General features: G+C 57.7%; 2 protein-coding genes and 1 long non-coding RNA gene across 4 annotated transcripts in view; 1 reads left to right on the top strand and 2 right to left on the bottom strand.

The window, feature by feature from the left end:
• Nucleotides 1-401: 401 nt before the first annotated feature.
• On the bottom strand, nt 402-4,055 carry LOC120508788 (collagen alpha-2(IV) chain-like; the record flags this gene model as incomplete). Its single annotated transcript, XM_039722702.1, is given in 2 exon segments — nt 402-1,180; nt 3,928-4,055. Coding segments are annotated over 2 exon segments (907 nt in total), but the record flags the coding sequence as incomplete, so codon positions are not given.
• A 4,740-nt stretch (nt 4,056-8,795) lies between these two features.
• Nucleotides 8,796-15,356, top strand: LOC120508786 (5'-3' exonuclease PLD3-like). The gene is made up of 7 exons (XM_039722701.1): nt 8,796-8,862; nt 10,784-10,822; nt 10,910-11,028; nt 11,091-11,274; nt 13,445-13,894; nt 14,459-14,764; nt 15,264-15,356. Exons 1-7 carry the CDS (start codon nt 8,836-8,838, stop codon nt 15,354-15,356), a joined length of 1,218 nt encoding a protein of 405 aa, XP_039578635.1. The 5' UTR covers nt 8,796-8,835.
• A 2,064-nt stretch (nt 15,357-17,420) lies between these two features.
• The window catches only part of LOC120508787, a 2,412-nt gene continuing 1,785 nt past the window's right edge, over nt 17,421-18,047 (bottom strand). For both annotated transcript variants that reach the window (XR_005629088.1, XR_005629087.1), the window contains exons 3-4: nt 17,645-17,714; nt 17,421-17,545 (exon numbers count right to left, since the gene is read on the bottom strand). This is a non-coding gene — a long non-coding RNA (uncharacterized LOC120508787). The remainder of the gene's footprint in view (nt 17,546-17,644; nt 17,715-18,047) is intronic.

Consider the following 18,047-nt stretch of genomic DNA (forward strand, 5'->3'; position numbering starts at 1 on the left):
CCCCAGGATCCACCAGGGAACCTCAGGATCCATGAAGGAACCCCTGGATCCACCAGGGAACCTCAGGATCCATCAGAGAACCCCAAGACCCATCAGGGAACCCTGGGATCCATCAGGGAACCCCGAGATCCAGCAAGGAACCCCGGAATCCATCAGGGAACCTCGGAATCCACCAGAGAACCTTGGGATCCATCAGGGAACCCTGGGATCCACTGAGGAACCCCGGAATCCATCAGGGAACCTCAGGATCCAGCAGGGAACCCCGGGATCCACCAGGGAACCCTGGGATCCGCTGAGGAACCCCGGAATCCATCAGGGAACCTCAGGATCCAGCAGGGAACCCCGGGATCCATCAGGACAAAATAAGGATCCAGGAGGGGAGTGCAAAACCCGGGATCCACCAGGGATCCCCCGGGATCCACCGGGGATCCCCCGGGGCGTACCTGGAGCGGGCGGCAGGCGCAGGATCTGGCGGCCGCGGGCCGCGGCGCCCTTGGGCAGCGAGATCACGTACTGGCCCTCGGCCTCGGCCGTCACCCGGCGCCGCTTGGGCGGCAGCGCCGGCGCCGCGGGAGCCGATCCGCCTGCCGCGGGAGAGGGAGCCAGGGAGCGCGGGATCCCGGGGATCCGGGGGGATCTGCTGCTCTCTGATTGGTTTGGGGTGATCCCAGCTCCTCCCACCCCCTCTGGATTGATCCCAGCCCCTCCCTGACCCCTGGACATGGGGAAGGGATCCAGGGGGATCCGGGGGGATCCCGGGGGATCTGGGGGGATCTGCTCCTCTCTGATTGGTTTGGGTGCCCTCCCTGATCCTTCTGGATCCATCCCACCCCCCCAGATCGATCCCAGCCCCTCCCTGATGTCTGGACACAGCAAAGGGATCCACAGGGATCCGGGGGGATCCGAGGGGGATCTGCTGCTCTCTGATGGGTTTGGGGTGATCCCAGCTTCTCCCAACCCCCCTGGATTGATCCCAGCCCCTCCCTGACCCCTGGACATGGGAAAGGGATCCTGAGAGATCCCAGGGGGATCTGGGGGGATCTGCTGCTCTCTGATTGGCTTGGGGTGATCTCAGCCCACCTTGGCGTGGCGCAGGATGGCGATGACGTCGCCCACCACGGTGATGCCCAGCTCCTTCATCAGCTCCCTGGTCAGGTCCAGCAGCATGTTCTTGTGGATCCTGCGGGGAAAGGCCGGGATCCACCGGGATCCACCCCAGACCCCCTCGGTCCTGCCTGGGATCCACCCAGAAATCCACTGAAATTCACCCCGATTTCCATGGGATCCACCCAGATCCCCTCAGTTTTAGCTGTGTCTGCCTGGGATCCACTGGGATCCACCCCAGACCCCCTCGCTTCCGACTGGGATCCACCCAGATTCCACTGAAACCCACCCCGATTTCCATGGGATCCACCCAGATCCCCTCAGTTTTAGCTGTGTCTGCCCGGGATCCACCCGGGATCCACCCCAGATCCCCTCGGTTCTGACTGGGATCCACCTGGATTTCCTCAGCTCTGCCCGGGATCCACCCAAATTCCACTGAAACCCACCCAGATCCCCTCGGTTCTGACTGGGATCCACCCGGATGTCCTCAGCTCTGCCTGGGATCCACCTGGATCCTCTCGGTTCTGCCTGGGATCCACCCAGATAAACCCAGGATTCCCTCAGTTCTGCCTGGATCTGCCCAGGATCCACCCAGAAATCCACTGAAATTCACCCCGATTTCCATGGGATCCACCCAGATCCCCTCAGTTTTAGCTGTGTCTGCCTGAGATCCACCCAGGAATCCCCTTGGTTCTGCCTGGGATCCACCCAGGGATCCACGAGGATTTCCTCAGTTCTGCCTGGGATCCACCCAAATTCCACTGAAATCCACCCAGATTTCCATGGGATCCACCCAGACCTCCCCCCGGATCCACCTGGATTCCCTCAGATCTGCCTGAGGCCCAGCTGGATTCCACTGAAACCCACCCAGATTCCCACGGGATCCACTCAGATCCCCTCAGTCCTGCCTGGGATCCACCCGGATCCACCGAAACCCACCCAGATTCCCACGGGACCCACTCAGATTCCTCCAGGGATCCACCCTCCATTCCCAGAGGTCTCTCCCCCATTCCCGGGGGTCTCTCCCAGGGGTCTCTCCCCCATTTTCAGGGCTCTCTCTCCCCCATTCCCGGGGGTGTCTCCCCCATTCCCGGGGGTCTCTCCTGGGGGTCTCTCCCCCCCAGTTCGGGGGTGTCTCCCGGGGCTCTCTCTCCCCCCATTTTCGGGGTCTCTCCTCCCCCATTTCTGGGGGTCTCTCTCCCCCATTCCCAGGGGTCTCTCTCCCCCATTCCCGGGGGTCTCTCCTGGGGGTCTCTCCCCCCCAGTTTGGGGATCTCTCCCCCCTTTTGGAGTCTCTCTCTCTCCCCCATTTTTGGGGGTCTCTCTCCCCCATTCCCGGGGGTCTCTCCTGGGGGTCTCTCCCCCCCAGTTTGGGGATCTCTCCCCCCTTTTGGAGTCTCTCTCTCTCCCCCATTTTTGGGGGTCTCTCTCCCCCATTCCCGGGGGTCTCTCCTGGGGGTCTCTCCCCCCCAGTTTGGGGATCTCTCCCCCCTTTTGGAGTCTCTCTCTCTCCCCCATTTTTGGGGGTCTCTCTCCCCATTTTCAGGGCTCTCTCTCCCCCCATTCCCAGGGGTCTCTCCCCAGTTTCTGGGGATCTCTCTCCCCCATTTTCGGGGGTCTCTCCCCCCCAGTTTGGGGATCTCTCCCCCCTTTTGGAGTCTCTCTCTCTCCCCCATTTTTGGGGGTCTCTCTCCCCCATTTTCAGGGGTCTCTCCCAGGGTCTCTCTCCCCCATTTCGGGGGTCTCTCTCTCCCCCATTTTTAGGGTCTTTCCCCCTCATTTTCGGGGTCTCTCTCCCCCATTTTTGGGGTCTCTCCCCCATTCCCGGGGGTCTCTCTCCCCCATTTTTGGGGTCTCTCCCCCATTCCCGGGGGTCTCTCTCCCCCATTTTCGGGGGTCTCTCCCCCATTCCCGGGGGTCTCTCTCCCCCATTTTGGGGGTCTCTCTCCCCCATTCCCGGGGGTCTCTCTCCCCCATTCCCGGGGGTCTCTCCCCCATTCCCGGGGGTCTCTCTCCCCCATTTTGGGGGTCTCTCTCCCCCATTCCCGGGGGTCTCTCCTGGGGGTCTCTCCCCCCCAGTTCGGGGGTGTCTCCCGGGGCTCTCTCTCCCCCCATTTTCGGGGTCTCTCCTCCCCCATTTCTGGGGGTCTCTCTCCCCCATTCCCAGGGGTCTCTATCCCCCATTCCCAGGGGTCTCTCTCCCCCATTCCCGGGGGTCTCTCTCCCCCATTTTGGGGGTCTCTCCCCATTTTCAGGGCTCTCTCTCCCCCATTCCCGGGGGTCTCTCTCCCCCAATTCGGGGGTCTCTCTCCCCAGTTTCTGGGGGTCTCTCTCCCCCATTCAGGGGTCTCTCTCCCCCAATTTGGGGGTCTCTCCCCAATTTTTGGGGGTCTCTCTCCCCATTTTCAGGGCTCTCTCTCCCCCCATTCCCAGGGGTCTCTCCCCAGTTTCTGGGGATCTCTCTCCCCCATTTTCGGGGGTCTCTCCCCCCCAGTTTGGGGATCTCTCCCCCCTTTTGGAGTCTCTCTCTCTCCCCCATTTTTGGGGGTCTCTCTCCCCCATTTTCAGGGGTCTCTCCCAGGGTCTCTCTCCCCCATTTCGGGGGTCTCTCTCTCCCCCATTTTTAGGGTCTTTCCCCCTCATTTTCGGGGTCTCTCTCCCCCATTTTTGGGGTCTCTCCCCCATTCCCGGGGGTCTCTCTCCCCCATTTTTGGGGTCTCTCCCCCATTCCCGGGGGTCTCTCTCCCCCATTTTGGGGGTCTCTCTCCCCCATTCCCGGGGGTCTCTCCCCGAATTCGGGGGTCTCTCTCCCCCGTTGCCCACCTGTTGTCCACGAAGGCGACGGCGTAGCCGAGCGCGGGGCCCGGCGGGATCCCGGCGTCCTCGAAGAATCGCAGCCACTCCCCGGTGGCTGGGGGGAAACGGGGGCAAAACGGGGAAAATGGGGAAAATGAGAGAAAATGAGAGAAAATTGGGGGAAACGGGGGGAAAACGGGGAAAATGGGGAAAATGAGAGAAAATGAGAGAAAATTGGGGGAAACGGGGGGAAAACGGGGAAAATGGGGAAAATGAGAGAAAATGAGAGAAAATTGGGGGAAACGGGGGGAAAACGGGAAAATGGGGAAAATGAGAGAAAATGAGAGAAAATTGGGGGAAACGGGGGGAAAACGGGGAAAATGGGGAAAATGAGAGAAAATTAGAGAAAATGGGGGGAAACGGGGGGAAAATGGGGGGAAAACGGGCGGAAAATGGGGGGGAAATGGGGAAAAAGGGGGGAAAGGGGGGAGAAAGGGGGGGAAAAGGGGGCGGAAAGTGGGGGGGAAATGGGGAAAAACAGGGGAAATGAGAGAAAAATGAGAGAAAATGAGGAAAAATGGGGGGAAAATGGGGGGAAAATGGGGAAAAATGGGGGGAAATGCGGAAAAATGGGGAAAATGAGAGAAAATGGGAGAAAATGGGGGGAAAATGGGGAAAAACGGGGGGAAAATGAGAGAAAAATGAGAGAGAAATGAGAGAAAAATGAGAGAAAATGAGGAAAAATGGGGGGAAAATGGGGAAAAACAGGGGGAAAACGGGGAAAATGGGGAAAATGAGAGAAAATGGGGGGAAATGGGACCAAAAAATGGGAAAAAACAGGGAAAAAAAGAGATAAAATGGGGGGAAATGGGGGGAAAATGGAAAAAAAAAGGAAAAAATGGGAAAAACCAGGAAAAAAGGATATAAAACGTGGGGAAATGGGGAAAAATGGGAAAAATGAAAAAAAAAAGACATAAAATGGGAGGGAAATGGGGGAAAAGCAGAAAAAGTGGGAAAAAAAGAGACAAAATGGGGGAAAATGGGGGAAAAATGGGAAAAATGGGAAAAAAAGAGATAAAATGGGGGGAAAAAGGGGAAGAATGGAGAAAAATGGGGGGAAACCAAAAAATGGAGGGAAAAAAGAGATTAAATGGGGGGGAAATGGGGAAAAATAGGGAAAAATAGAGAAAAAAACAGGGGAAAAGGGCAATAATGGGGAAAAAACCAGGAAACCCCAGGAAAAACGGGGAAAATGGGAGAAAATGGGAAAAAAATTAAAAATAAAAGAGATAAAATGGGAAAATAGGGGAAAAATGGGGGAAAATGAGAAAAAAAAGAAATAAAATGGGGGGAAATGGGAGGAAAAAGGGGAAAACAAACAAGAAGTTGGGAAAAAAATGTGAAAAAATGGTGGAAAATGGGAAAAAAAGAGATAAAATGGGGGGAAAAAGGGGAAGAATGGAGAAAAATGGGGGGAAACCAAAAAATGGAGGGAAAAAAGAGATTAAATGGGGGGGAAATGGGGAAAAATAGGGAAAAATAGAGAAAAAAACAGGGGAAAAGGGCAATAATGGGGAAAAAACCAGGAAACCCCAGGAAAAACGGGGAAAATGGGAGAAAATGGGAAAAAAATTAAAAATAAAAGAGATAAAATGGGAAAATAGGGGAAAAATGGGGGAAAATGAGAAAAAAAAGAAATAAAATGGGGGGAAATGGGAGGAAAAAGGGGAAAACAAACAAGAAGTTGGGAAAAAAATGTGAAAAAATGGTGGGAAAATGGGGAAAAATTGGGATAAATGAAGAAAAGATTGGTATTAATGAGGAAAATGGGGTGAAAATAGGAAAAAACAGGAATAAAACCTGGAAAAATTGGGGAATATGGTGAAAAAAAGTGGGAAATGGGGGGGAAATGGGGAAAAAACGGGAAAAAAGGGAAAAAAAAACAGGAAAAAATGGAGGAAAATTGGAATAAATGAAGAAAAATCAGTATTAATGGGGAAAAATGGGGGGAAATGGGAAAATTTGGGATAAATGGGGAAAAATGGGGGGAAATGGGGAAAATGAGGGGAAAAATGGGGAGAAATGGAGGAAAAATGGGAAACAAATGAGAAACAAAAGGAAAATGGGGAAAAATTGGGAAAAATAGGAAAAATTGGAGGGAAATAGCGAAAAAATGGGGGAAATGAGGAAAAATAGGGGGAAAATTAGATTTTGGGGAAAAAAAATGGGATTGAGGGAGGTGAGAAATGGGATTTGCAGAGGAAAAGATGGGAAATAGTGAAAAAAAAAACAAATTTTGGGGGAAAAAAGGGAATTTTAGGGGAAAAATGAGATTTGGGGTGAATAAATGGGATTGGAGGGGGTGGAAAAATGGGATTGGGGGTAAAAAATGAAATTTGGGGGAGAAAAAATGAAATTTGGGAGTGTAAAAATGAAATTTAGGGGAAAAAACATGAAATTTGGGGAGGGGAAATGAAATTTGAGAGGGGAAAATTTGGGATAAATGGGGAAAAATGGGGGGAAATGGGGAAAATGAGGGGAAAAATGGGGAGAAATGGAGGAAAAATGGGAAACAAATGAGAAACAAAAGGAAAATGGGGAAAAATTGGGAAAAATAGGAAAAATTGGAGGGAAATAGCGAAAAAATGGGGGAAATGAGGAAAAATAGGGGGAAAATTAGATTTTGGGGAAAAAAAATGGGATTGAGGGAGGTGAGAAATGGGATTTGCAGAGGAAAAGATGGGAAATAGTGAAAAAAAAAACAAATTTTGGGGGAAAAAAGGGAATTTTAGGGGAAAAATGAGATTTGGGGTGAATAAATGGGATTGGAGGGGGTGGAAAAATGGGATTGGGGGTAAAAAATGAAATTTGGGGGAGAAAAAATGAAATTTGGGAGTGTAAAAATGAAATTTAGGGGAAAAAACATGAAATTTGGGGAGGGGAAATGAAATTTGAGAGGGGAAAAATGAAATTTGAGAGGAAAAATGAAATTTGAGGGAGAAAAAATGAAATTTAGGGGAGAAAAATGAAATTTTGGGGTGGAAAATGAAATTTGGGGGAGAAAAAATGAAATTTAGGGGGGAAATGAAATTTGAGGGGGAAAATGAAATTTGGGGGAGAAAAAATGAAATTTGGGGGAAAAATGAAATTTGAGGGGGAAAAATGAAATTTAGGGAAAGAAAACGAAACTTGGGGAGAAAAAATGAAATTTAGGGAGAAAATGAAAGTTGGGGAGAAAAAAATGAAATTTAGGTGTGGAAAAATGAAATTTCGGGGAGAAAAAATGAAATTTGGGAGGGAAAAATGAAATTTTAGAGGGGAAAAAAGGGATTTGGGGTGAAAAGTTTGGATTTGGGAAACCGCCCCAAAATCTGCTGCAAAACTGTCCTAAAATCGCCCCAAAATCTGCTCCAGAACGGCCCCAAAACTGCCCTGAAACCTCCCCGAAAGCTGCTACAAAACTGTCCTAAAATCGCCCCAAAATCTGCTCCAGAACGGCCCCAAAACTGCCCTGAAACCTCCCCAAAATCTGCTGCAAAACTGTCCTAAAATCGCCCCAAAATCTACTCCGAAACTGCCCCAAGACTGCCACGAAACTGCCCTAAAACTGCTCCAAAACCGCCCTAAAATCTGCCTCAAAACTGTCCTAAAATCGCCCCAAAACTGCCACGAAACCGCCCCAAAACTGTCCTAAAATCGCCCCAAAATCTGCTCCAAAACTGCCATGAAACCACCCCAAAATCTGCTCCAAAATCGGTCCCAAAACTGCCCTAAATCCACTCCAAAACTGCCCCCAAACCGCCCCAAAACTGCCGCGAAACCTCCCCAAAATTGCCCCAAAACTGCCTCAAAACTGTCCAAAAACTGCCCCAAAATTGTCACAAAACTGCCCCAAATGTGTCCCAAAACTGCTCTGAAACCTGCCCTAAACCCAACCCAAACCCAGCCCTAAATGTGTCCCCAAATGGGTCCCGAATTTGTTCCTAAACCAGCCCTAAATATGGCCCTAAACTGCCCCTAAATTTGTCCCAAAGTGGCCCTAAAACGGCCCTAAATGTGTCCCCAAATGGGCCACAAATGTGTCCTTTAAGGGGTCCTGAATGTGCCCCTAAACCGGCCCTAAATGTGTCCCAAATTGGGTTCTAAATGTGTCCCCAAACTGACCCCAAATTTGTCCCCAAACAGCCCTAAAACGGCATTAAATGTGCCCCAAAACCAGCCCCAAATTCACCCCCAAACTGACCCTAAATTCACCCCCAAACTGACCCTAAATTCACCCCAAATGACCCCAAAACAGCCCCAAATTCACCCCCAAACTGACCCTAAATTCACCCCCAAATGACCCCAAAACCAGCCCCAAATTCACCCCCAAACTGACCCTAAATTCACCTCCAAATGACCCCAAAACAGCCCCAAATTTCCCCCAAACTGACCCTAAAGTGGCCCCACACCCGTCCCGGCTCTGCCCCGATTTTGGGGACCCCGCCCTCCCCCGGGGGGGCCCAGCCCCGATTTTGGGGTGGGGGAGGTCCCGTCCCGTCCCCTCCCAGTTTTGGGGAATTCTTTGGGGTCTGCTCTGGATTTTTGGGGTCCTGAACCCCGGGGTTTTTGGGGTTCCTGCCCTGCCCCGCACCCCAAAAACCCCAAACCCCCCAGGGGTAAATCCGGATTTTCCTGTTCCAGCCTCGTGCCGGGATGGGGCTGCACGGGGGGAGGTCCCGTCCCGTCCCGTCCCCTCCCAGTTTTGGGGAATTCTTTGGGGTCTGCTCTGGATTTTTGGGCTCCTGAACCCCGGGATTTTTGGGGTCCTGAACCCCGGGGTTTTTGGGCTCCTGAACCCCGGGGTTTTTGGGGTTCGTGCCCTGCCCCGCACCCCAAAAACCCCAAACCCCCCAGGGGTAAATCCGGATTTTCCTGTTCCAGCCTCGTGCCGGGATGGGGCTGCACGGAGCCTACGCGCAGGTAGGGCTGGGGCACCCCAAAAACCCGAGTTTGGGGGTCCTGGGGCACCCCAAAAACCTGAACTGAGGGATTTCCCTGTCCCAAATCCCAGAGTGGGCTGGGGCACCCCAAAAACCCGGATTTGGGGCACCCCAAAAACCTGAACTGGGGGGATTCCCTGTCCCAAACCCCAAACTGGGCTGGGGCACCCCAAAAACCCGGATTTGGGGCACCCCAAAACCTGAACTGGGGGGATTCCCTGTCCCAAACCCCAAAGTGGGCTGGGGCACCCCAAAAACCCGGATTTGGGGCACCCCAAAAACCTGAACTGGGGGGATTTCCTGTCCCAAACCCCAAACTGGGCTGGGGCACCCCAAAAACCCGGATTTGGGGCCCCCAAAAACCTGAACTGAGGGATTTCCCTGTCCCAAATCCCAGAGTGGGCTGGGGCACCCCAAAAACCCGGATTTGGGGGCACCCCAAAACCTGAACTGGGGGGATTCCCTGTCCTGGGACTCCTGGGGCACCCCAAAACCCAAACTGGGGGGATTCCCTGTCCCAAACCCCAAACTGGGCTGGGGGCACCCCAAAATCCCAAATTTGGGGGCACCCCAAAACCCAAATGGGGAGATTCCCTGTCCCAAACCCCAGAGTGGGCTGGGGCACCCCAAAAACCCAAATCTAGGGGTCCTGGGGCACCCCAAAAACCTGAACTGGGGGGATTCCCTGTCCCAAACCCCAGAGTGGGCTGGGGCACCCCAAAAACCCAAATCTAGGGGTCCTGGGGCACCCCAAAAACCTGAACTGGGGGGATTCCCTGTCCCAAACCCCAGAGTGGGCTGGGGCACCCCAAAAACCCAAATCTAGGGGTCCTGGGGCACCCCAAAAACCTGAACTGGGGGGATTCCCTGTCCCAAACCCCAGAGTGGGCTGGGGCACCCCAAAAACCCAAATCTAGGGGTCCTGGGGCACCCCAAAAACCTGAACTGGGGGGATTCCCTGTCCCAAACCCCAAACTGGGCTGGGGCACCCCAAAATCCCGGATTTGGGGGCACCCCAAAACCTGAACTGAGGGATTTCCCTGTCCCAAATCCCAGAGTGGGCGGGGGCACCCCAAAAACCCGAGTTTGGGGGCACCCCAAAACCTGAACTGGGGGGATTCCCTGTCCCAAACCCCAAACTGGGCTGGGGCACCCCAAAAACCCGGATTTGGGGCACCCCAAAACCTGAACTGAGGGATTTCCCTGTCCCAAACCCCAAACTGGGCTGGGGTACCCCAAAAAACCAAGTTTGGGGGCACCCCAAAACCTGAACTGGGGGGATTCCCTGTCCCAAACCCCAAACTGGGCTGGGGCACCCCAAAAACCCGGATTTGGGGCACCCCAAAACCTGAACTGAGGGATTTCCCTGTCCCAAACCCCAAACTGGGCTGGGGCACCCCAAAAACCCGGATTTGGGGGTCCTGGGATACCCCAAAATCCAAACTGGGGGGATTCTCTGTCCTAAATCCTAGAGTGGGCTGGGGGCACCCCAAAAATCCGGATTTGGGGCTCCCACCGCACCCCAAAACCCAAATGGGGTCAATTCTCTCCCCAAACCCCCCCCCAGACTGGGTGCGTTCCCTTCCCCAAACCCCAAATTTGGGACTCCTGGGACACCCCAAAACCCAAATGGGGTCAATTCTCTCCCCAAACCCCCATTTTGGGGGTCCCAAACCTCCTTGTTTGGGGTCACAGAGCCCCCAACTCCCCAAACCTCGGGGCTCCCCCCACCCCAAACTCCCACGGGACCCCCTGGGAATGGGGGTGGGGGGATCCTGGCAACTTTGGGGGATCCTGGGAATTTTGGGGGATCCTGGGAATTTCGGGGTGTGCTTCAACCCATCCCCCTCCCCAATTTGGGGTCTCCACCCCCCAAATTTGGGGTCGTTCCCCCCCCCCAGCTGGACCCCCTGGAGCCCCGAGCGACGCCGACCCCCAAGGTACCCCTCCCCCACCCTCTCCCTGCCCCTTTCCTGGGGTTGAACCCCAAAATTAACCCAAACCCCCCGATTTTGGCGTCCCCCCAGCGCCCCCACGGCGCCGCGCTCCTCGCCGTGCTCTCCACGCTCTTCCTCCTCACCCTCCTCCTCCTCCTCCACCTGCGCCCCCGCGGCGCCGCCGACGTCCCCTGCGGGGACACCTGCAGGTAAGGCCGGCTTTTGGGGCGAGGGGACCCCCCGGGACCCCCGCAAACCCCCAAATTCTCAGGATCGTGCTGGTGGAGAGCATCCCCGAGGGCATGGCGGCGGCCGCGGCCGGCACGGCCACGTCCGAGGCGTGGCTGGGGCTGCTGGCCGGGGCGCGGCGCAGCGTGGACATCGCCTCCTTCTACTGGACCCTGACCAACGCCGACACGGGCACGCGCGAGCCCAGCGCCGCGCAGGTGGGACACGCATCACTAAACTTCACTTTTTTTTCCCTTTTTTTCCCTTTTTTTTACCCTTTTTTGCCCTTTTTTTGCCCTTTTTTTGCCTATTTTTTGCCTATTTTTTGCTCTTTTAATAGCCATTTTTACCCTTTTTTTCTCCCATTTTTGCCCTTTTTTCGCCCATTTTTGCCCTTTTTTGCCCATTTTTTGCCCATTTTTTCACCCATTTTTGCTCCTTTTTGGACTGTTTTTTGCCTCGTTTTTTTACCCACGTTTGCCTGATTTTGCCCATTTTTACACACTTTTCCCCCTTTTTTGCCCAATTTTTACCCATTTTTTCCTGGTTTTTTCCCATTTTTTGCCTGTTTTTTTCCCATTTTTTGCCTAATTTTTACCCATTTTTTGCCTGATTTTTGTCCATTTTTTCCCTTTTTTTGGCTCATTTTTGCCCCTTTTTTTTGCTTGGTTTTGCCCATTTTTGCCCCATTTTTTGCCCATTTTCCTCAGTTTTTTCCACTTTTTCCTCTGTTTTTTTTGCCTATTTTTGCCCGTTTTTGCCCATTTTTGTCCCTTTTCCGTGTGTCCTGCTGGCCAGTGGACATCGCCTCCTTCTACTGGACCCTGACCAACGCCGACACGGGCACGCGCGAGCCCAGCGCCGCGCAGGTGGGACACGCCTCGCACACTTCCCTCCCAGTTTTTACCCTTTTTTCTCTTTTTTTTGCGCATTTAATGCCCATTTTTGCTCCTTTTTTTGCTTGGTTTTGCCCCATTTTTTGCTCATTTTTGCCCATTTTTGCCCCATTTTTGCCCCGTTTCCCCCATTTTTCCCCCCATTTTTCCCGCATTTCCTCCTCATTTTTCCCCATTTCCCCCATTTTTGCCCCATTTCCCTCTTTTTTCCTCATTCCCATTTCCCCATTTTTCCCTCAATTTTTCCCCATTTTTCCCCCATTTCTGCCCCACTTCCCCCTTTTTTCCTCATTTTCCCCCATTTCCCCATTTTCCCCCTCATTTCCCCCCATTTTCCCCCATTTCCCCTCATTTTCCCCCCATTTCTCCCCATTTCCATTCATTTTTCCCCATTTCCCCCCATTCCGCCCCCATTTCCCCCATTTCCCCCATTTTCCCCCCATTTCCCCCTTTCCCCCCCCGATGGGGTCGGTGTGGGACCCCATGGATGGTCCCAAACCCGATGGGGTCGGTGTGGGACCCCATGGATGGTCCCAAACCCGATGGGGTCGGTGTGGGACCCCATGGATGGTCCCAAACCCGATGGGGTCGGTGTGGGACCCCATGGATGGTCCCAAACCCGATGGGGTCAGTGTGGGACCCCATGGATGGTGCCAAACGAAATAGGTGGTCCCAAATCCAATGGGGTTGGCAGCAAACCAAATGGACGGTGCCAAACCAAACAGGATTGGTGCCGAATCCAATGGGGTTGGCACCAATCCCAACATGGATGATGCCAAACCCAATGAGCTTGACCCAAACCCAATTGGACGATGCCAAACCCAATTGGACTGTCCCAAACCCAATGAGCTTGACCCAAACCCAACTGGACGATGCCAAACCCAATGAGCTTGACCCAAACCCAACATGAATGGTGCCAAACCCAATGGGATTGGTGCCAGACCCAACATGAATGGTGTCAAACCCAATTGGATGACACCAAACCCAATGAGATTGACCCAAACCCAATTGGGTGGGATTGGCCCCAAACCCAATGGATGGTCCCAAACCCGATGGGATCAGTGTGGGACACAATGGATGGTCCCAAAACTGATGGGATTGGCCCCAAACCCAATGGATGGCCCCAAACCCGATGGGATCGGTGTGGAACCCAATGGAATTGGCCCCAAACCCAATGGGATTGGCCCCAAACCCAATGGGGTTGGTGTGGAACCCAAGGAATGGTGCCAAACCCAACGTGGATGGTGCCAAACCAAATGAGCTTGACCCAAACCCAATTGGACTGTCCCAAACCCAATGAGCTTGACCCAAAACCCAAAACGGACGATGCCAAACCCAATGAGCTTGACCCAAACCCAATTGGACGATGCCAAACCCAATTGGACTGTCCCAAACCCAATGAGCTTGACCCAAACCCAATTGGGCGATGCCAAAGCCAATGAGCTTGACCCAAACCCAATGAGCTTGACCCCAAACCCAACATGAATGGCGCCAAACCCAATGGGATTGGTGCCAGACCCAACGTGAATGGTGTCAAACCCAATTGGATGACACCAAACCCAATGAGCTTGACCCAAACCCAATGAGCTTGACCCAAACCCAATTGGACGGTGCCAAACCCACCGGCTGGCACTCAGCCCAAGGCCGTGGGCACCACCCAACCCCGGCACCGGGGCTGCCCCACGCCCTGCCCATCGGGGCTGCCCCACGCCCTGCCCGTGCCACGAGCCGCCGGCGCCGCTCGCCGCAGGTGAAGGAGCTCGGAGCCGCCATCTACAACTGCAGCTGCCTGGCCCAAGACCTGGGCAAGATCTTCGAGGCCTACTGGGCCCTGGGCGTCCCCGGCGCGTCCATCCCGGCGCCGTGGCCGGAGAGTTTCTCCACCTCCATCAACCTGCAGACGCCGCTGGAGGTGACGCTCAACGACACCGCCGCCGCCGTCTTCTTCTCGGTAGGGCTCACCGCCGGGGGTCTCGGGGGTCTCTGGGGATCTCTGGGGGTCTCCAGGGGTCTCTGGGGGTCTCCAGGGTCTCTGGGGGTCTCCAGGGTCTCTGGGGATCTCTGGGGGTCTCCAGGGGTCTCTGAGGGTCTCCAGGGTCCCTGGGGGTCTCCAGGGTCCTCTGAGTGTCTCCAGGGTCCTGGGGGTCTCCAGGGTCTCTGATCCCTGGGGTCCCTGGGGGTCCCCGGGGCTCTCCGGGGGTCTCAGGGTGTCCCTGGGGGTCCCTGGAGCTCTCTGGGGGTCTCAGGGTGTCCCTGGGGCTCCCTGGGGTCCCTGGGGGTCCCCGGGGCTCTCTGGGGGTCTCAGGGTTCCCTGGGGTCCCTGGGGGTCCCTGGGGCTCTCTGGGGGTCTCAGAGTGTCCCTGGGGGTCCCCGGGGGTCTCAGGGGGTCTCAAGGTGTCCCTGGGGGTCCCCGGGATTCTCTGGGGCTCTCTGGGGTCTCAGGGTGTCCCCGGGGCTCTCCGGGGCTCTCAGGCGTCCCCCCACGGGCGCCGACCCCCGTGTGCCGGCCCGGCAGAGCTCCCCGGCGCCGCTGTGCGCCGCGGGCCGCACGCCGGACCTGGAGGCGCTGCTGGCCGTCATCGACGGCGCCGAGGCCTTCGTGGACGTGGCGGTGATGAGCTACGTGCCGGGCACCGAGTTCTCGCGCCCGCGGCGCTTCTGGCCGGCCATCGACGAGCGGCTGCGGCGCGCCGCGGTGGAGCGCGGCCTGCGGCTGCGGCTGCTGGCCGGCTGCTGGCCCCACAGCCACCCGGCCATGTTCCCCTTCCTGCGCTCGCTGGCCGCGCTCGCCGACAACCGCACCGGCTACCGCGTGCAGGTGGTGCGTGCCGCGGTGACACGGGGCTGGTGGCATCGGGGGGCTGGCAGTGCCACCGGGGGCGGTGGTGGCATCAGGGGTGGTGGCACCGGGGGCGGTGGTGGCATCAGGGGGGGTGGCACCGGGGGTGGCAGTCCCTTTAAAGGGTGACAGTTCCCTCAGGGGAGGTGACAATCCCCTCAGGGGTGTGACAGTCCCCTCAGGAGTGTGACAGTGTCCTCAGGGGTGGGTGACAGTCCCCTCAGGGGTGTGACAATCCCCTCAGGGGTGTGACAATCTCCTCAGGGGTGTGACAATCTCCTCAGAGGGTGTGATAATCCCTTCAGGAGCGTGACAATGTCCTCAGGGGTGTGACAGTCCCCTCGGGGTGGTGACAATCACTTTGGGGTGGGTGACAATCCCCTTGGGGTGGGTGACAATCACTTTGGGGTGGGTGACAATCCCCTTGGGGTGGGTGACAGTCCCCTCGGGGTGGTGACAGTCCCTTCTGTCCCCGGGGTAGCGGCTGTTCCTGGTGCCGGCCAGCGCGGCGCAGAGCCGCATCCCCTTCGCCCGCGTCAGCCACCTTCCCTGGATCCCCAAAACCCTTTCCTGATTCCTCAATTCCATCCCTGGACCCCTAAACCCCTCCCTGGACCCTCAAACCCCTTCCTTGACCCCCAAACCCTTCCCTGGACCCCCAGTCCCATCCCTGGAACCCCAATCCCATCCCTGGACCCTCAAACCCCTTCCTTGACCCCCAATCCCATATGTGGAACTCCAATCCCATCCCTGGACCCCCAAACTCCTCCCTGGACCCCCAAACCCCTTCCTAGACCCCCCAATCCCTTCCCTGGACCCCCAAACCCCTCCCTGGTTCCCCAATCCCATCCCTGAACCCCCAATCCCATCCCTGGACCCTCAAACCCCTCCCTGGTTCCCCAAACCCCACCCTGGACCCCAAAACTCTTCCCTGGACCCCTAATCCCATCCCTCGACCCCCAAACCCACCCCTGGACCCCCCAGCCCCATCACACTCCGGGTTTTTTTTTTGGATTAACATTTATTCTGGCCAAAACAAGCGCGAGGGGCCGGGGTGGGGGGCAACAGCCTCGTGCCCCCCTTCCCTGGTTAACAGAAACACCCCAAAAATGGGCGAAAAAGCCTCAAAGCTCCCCCGAAAAAAAAGCCGGATTAGGAATTTGGGAGGGAGGGAGTTAGAGAGGGTCTGGGGGAGCTCCGTCACCGCTTCGGGGGGTCCCCAGAGCCCCCCCAGGCTGGGGGGGGGCTCATGGCTCGCCGCAGATTTGGGGGCTCAGCACCAGCTGCGGCAGCTGGAATTTGGGGGTCCCCTCGCCCCGGAGCCCCCCGGGATCGCAGCGGGAGGAGACCCCCCCGACCGCGGGGATTTGGGGGTCCCCGGGGCAGAGCTCCACGTCGGGGAACCGCATCCTCCCCACCTTGGGGGGCTCCGGCGAGGCCCCCCCGGGGGTGAAACCCACCCTGGGCACCCAGCGGCGGCGCCGGGGGTTCCCATCCCGGGGGGCTCCCCCTTCCTCAGGGCCGGGCTTGGAGCCGCCCCTCCTCATCCTCGCCGAGGATCCCGCGCCGCTCCCGGAGGAGCCGGCCCCGAATTTGGGGAGTTTCACCCCAAAGCGGCGCCCGGGCGGCTCCGAGGTGCCGTCCAGGCCGGGCGGAGCCAGCTCCAGCAGCGGCACCTTCAGCCCCGGCGGCTCCGCAGCCCGGCGGGGCTCGGCGCGCCCCGGGGCCGGTTCTGGCCCCGGCAGGGCGAACCCCACGGCGGGGATGGGGATCCGGGGCGGCCACGGCGGCGCCGAAGCCCCCCGAGGTTTCGGTCGGGAGCGGAGGGTCGCGGCGGGCTCCGGGGCCGTCCAGCCCAGGATCAGGCTCTCGGCGCTGCCCCCCCGTTTCGGGGGCGCCTTGGGGACCCCCCCGGGGCGGAGGTCGGGGCTGGAGCCCCCGAATTTCGGCAGCGCCGCCGCCGCGATGCCGAACCGCGGGGCGCGGAGCCGGGGGGACCCCGGGGCGCCGCCGAGCCCCAGGCGGGGACCGTCCTCGATGTCACCGAAGGGCGCCAGCGACAACTTGGGGACCTTCAGCTTGGCCCCCGCGTCTCCCACCGCGCCCAGATCCAGCTCCACGCTGGGAATGGCGATGCCGGGGGGCGACGCCGGCGGGGTCCCGCCGCCCTCCCGCAGCTTGGCCAGCGCCCACCCCAGGCGGGGCAGGCGGAATTTGGGGGGCTTGGGGGCGATTTCCACCGCCGGAGCCTCCAGCTCGCGGCTGAGCTTCCGCAGCCCCTCGGCAAAGCGGGACCCCGCGCCCGGGCTGCCGCCGGGGGGCTCCGGGCCGGCGCGGCCGAGCTCCGGGGCCAGCTCCACGGCGGCTTTGGGGACATCGATGGGGACGGAGGGGACGCGGAGCGCCGGGAACCCAACCCGAGCGCCCGGCGCCCCCTCCCCATCTCCCCCGGCGCCACCGGGGGTCGTGGCCGGGCCGCCCTTGGCCCACGGGGGTGCGCTCAGCCCCAGGGAGCCCCCGGGAGCCGCCAGCTCCACGGCCGGGACGCGGGGCCCCGCGGCGGGCACCCCAGTCCCCCCCAGTGTCCCCCAGTCTCCCCAGTGTCCCCTCCCAGTCACCCCAGTCCTTCCCAGTCCCCCCGGTGTCCTCACCCTGGCGCAGCCGCAGGGATTTGGGGGCCTCGGCCACGAAGACCCCGTGGCTGTCGCGGGCCAGGCGGAGCCCCCTCCCCAATTCAGAGCCCGGGCCCAGCTCCAGCAGCTCCTGGCAGGGGAGGGGGCACAGGGGGACATTTGGGGGGGGGGAAATCCCTCGGTGACCCCTCCCCAGCCCCGGATCCACCCCCTGCAGACCCCTCCTCACCTCCATGGCGGGGGGTCCCTCTTTTGGGGGGTCTCGGGGGGGAACGAGCAGAGGTCGGTGGTGATGGGTCCTGGGAAAGGGGCACAGAGACCCCCAAACCCTCATTGCAGCCCCCCGAACCCCATTGCAGACCCCAGATCCCACTACAGCCCCCCAAATCCCCTCAAACTCTGTCAGAGACCGCCAAACCCCACTACAGCCCACCAAATCCCCCCCAAAATCCACCCAAAACCCACTACAGCCCACCAAATCCCCCCCCAAAATTCCTCCAAACCCCATCAAATCCCCCCAAATCCCTCCAAACCCCCCACAACCCCCCAGATCCCTCCCACTGCATCCCCAAACCCCATCCCAGCTCCCCAAATCCCCCTCAAACCCAATCACGGCCCCCCAAATCCCATTA

Source organism: Passer montanus, unplaced genomic scaffold (genome assembly GCF_014805655.1).
Source record: "Passer montanus isolate IOZ18808 unplaced genomic scaffold, ASM1480565v1 scaffold493, whole genome shotgun sequence".
Lineage (NCBI taxonomy): Eukaryota > Metazoa > Chordata > Aves > Passeriformes > Passeridae > Passer > Passer montanus.

What these genes read in the sequence shown, in the direction of transcription:
- LOC120508786 (XM_039722701.1), top strand. Translation starts at nt 8,836, where the DNA reads ATGGGGCTGCACGGAGCCTACGCGCAG. An exon ending in GCGCCGCGCAGGTGGGACAC is followed by an intron (nt 11,275 to 13,444) that starts GCATCACTAAAC and finishes CGCCAAACCCAA; the next exon opens with TGGGATTGGTGCCAGACCCA. An exon ending in CCGGCTACCGCGTGCAGGTG is followed by an intron (nt 14,765 to 15,263) that starts GTGCGTGCCGCG and finishes TCCCCGGGGTAG; the next exon opens with CGGCTGTTCCTGGTGCCGGC.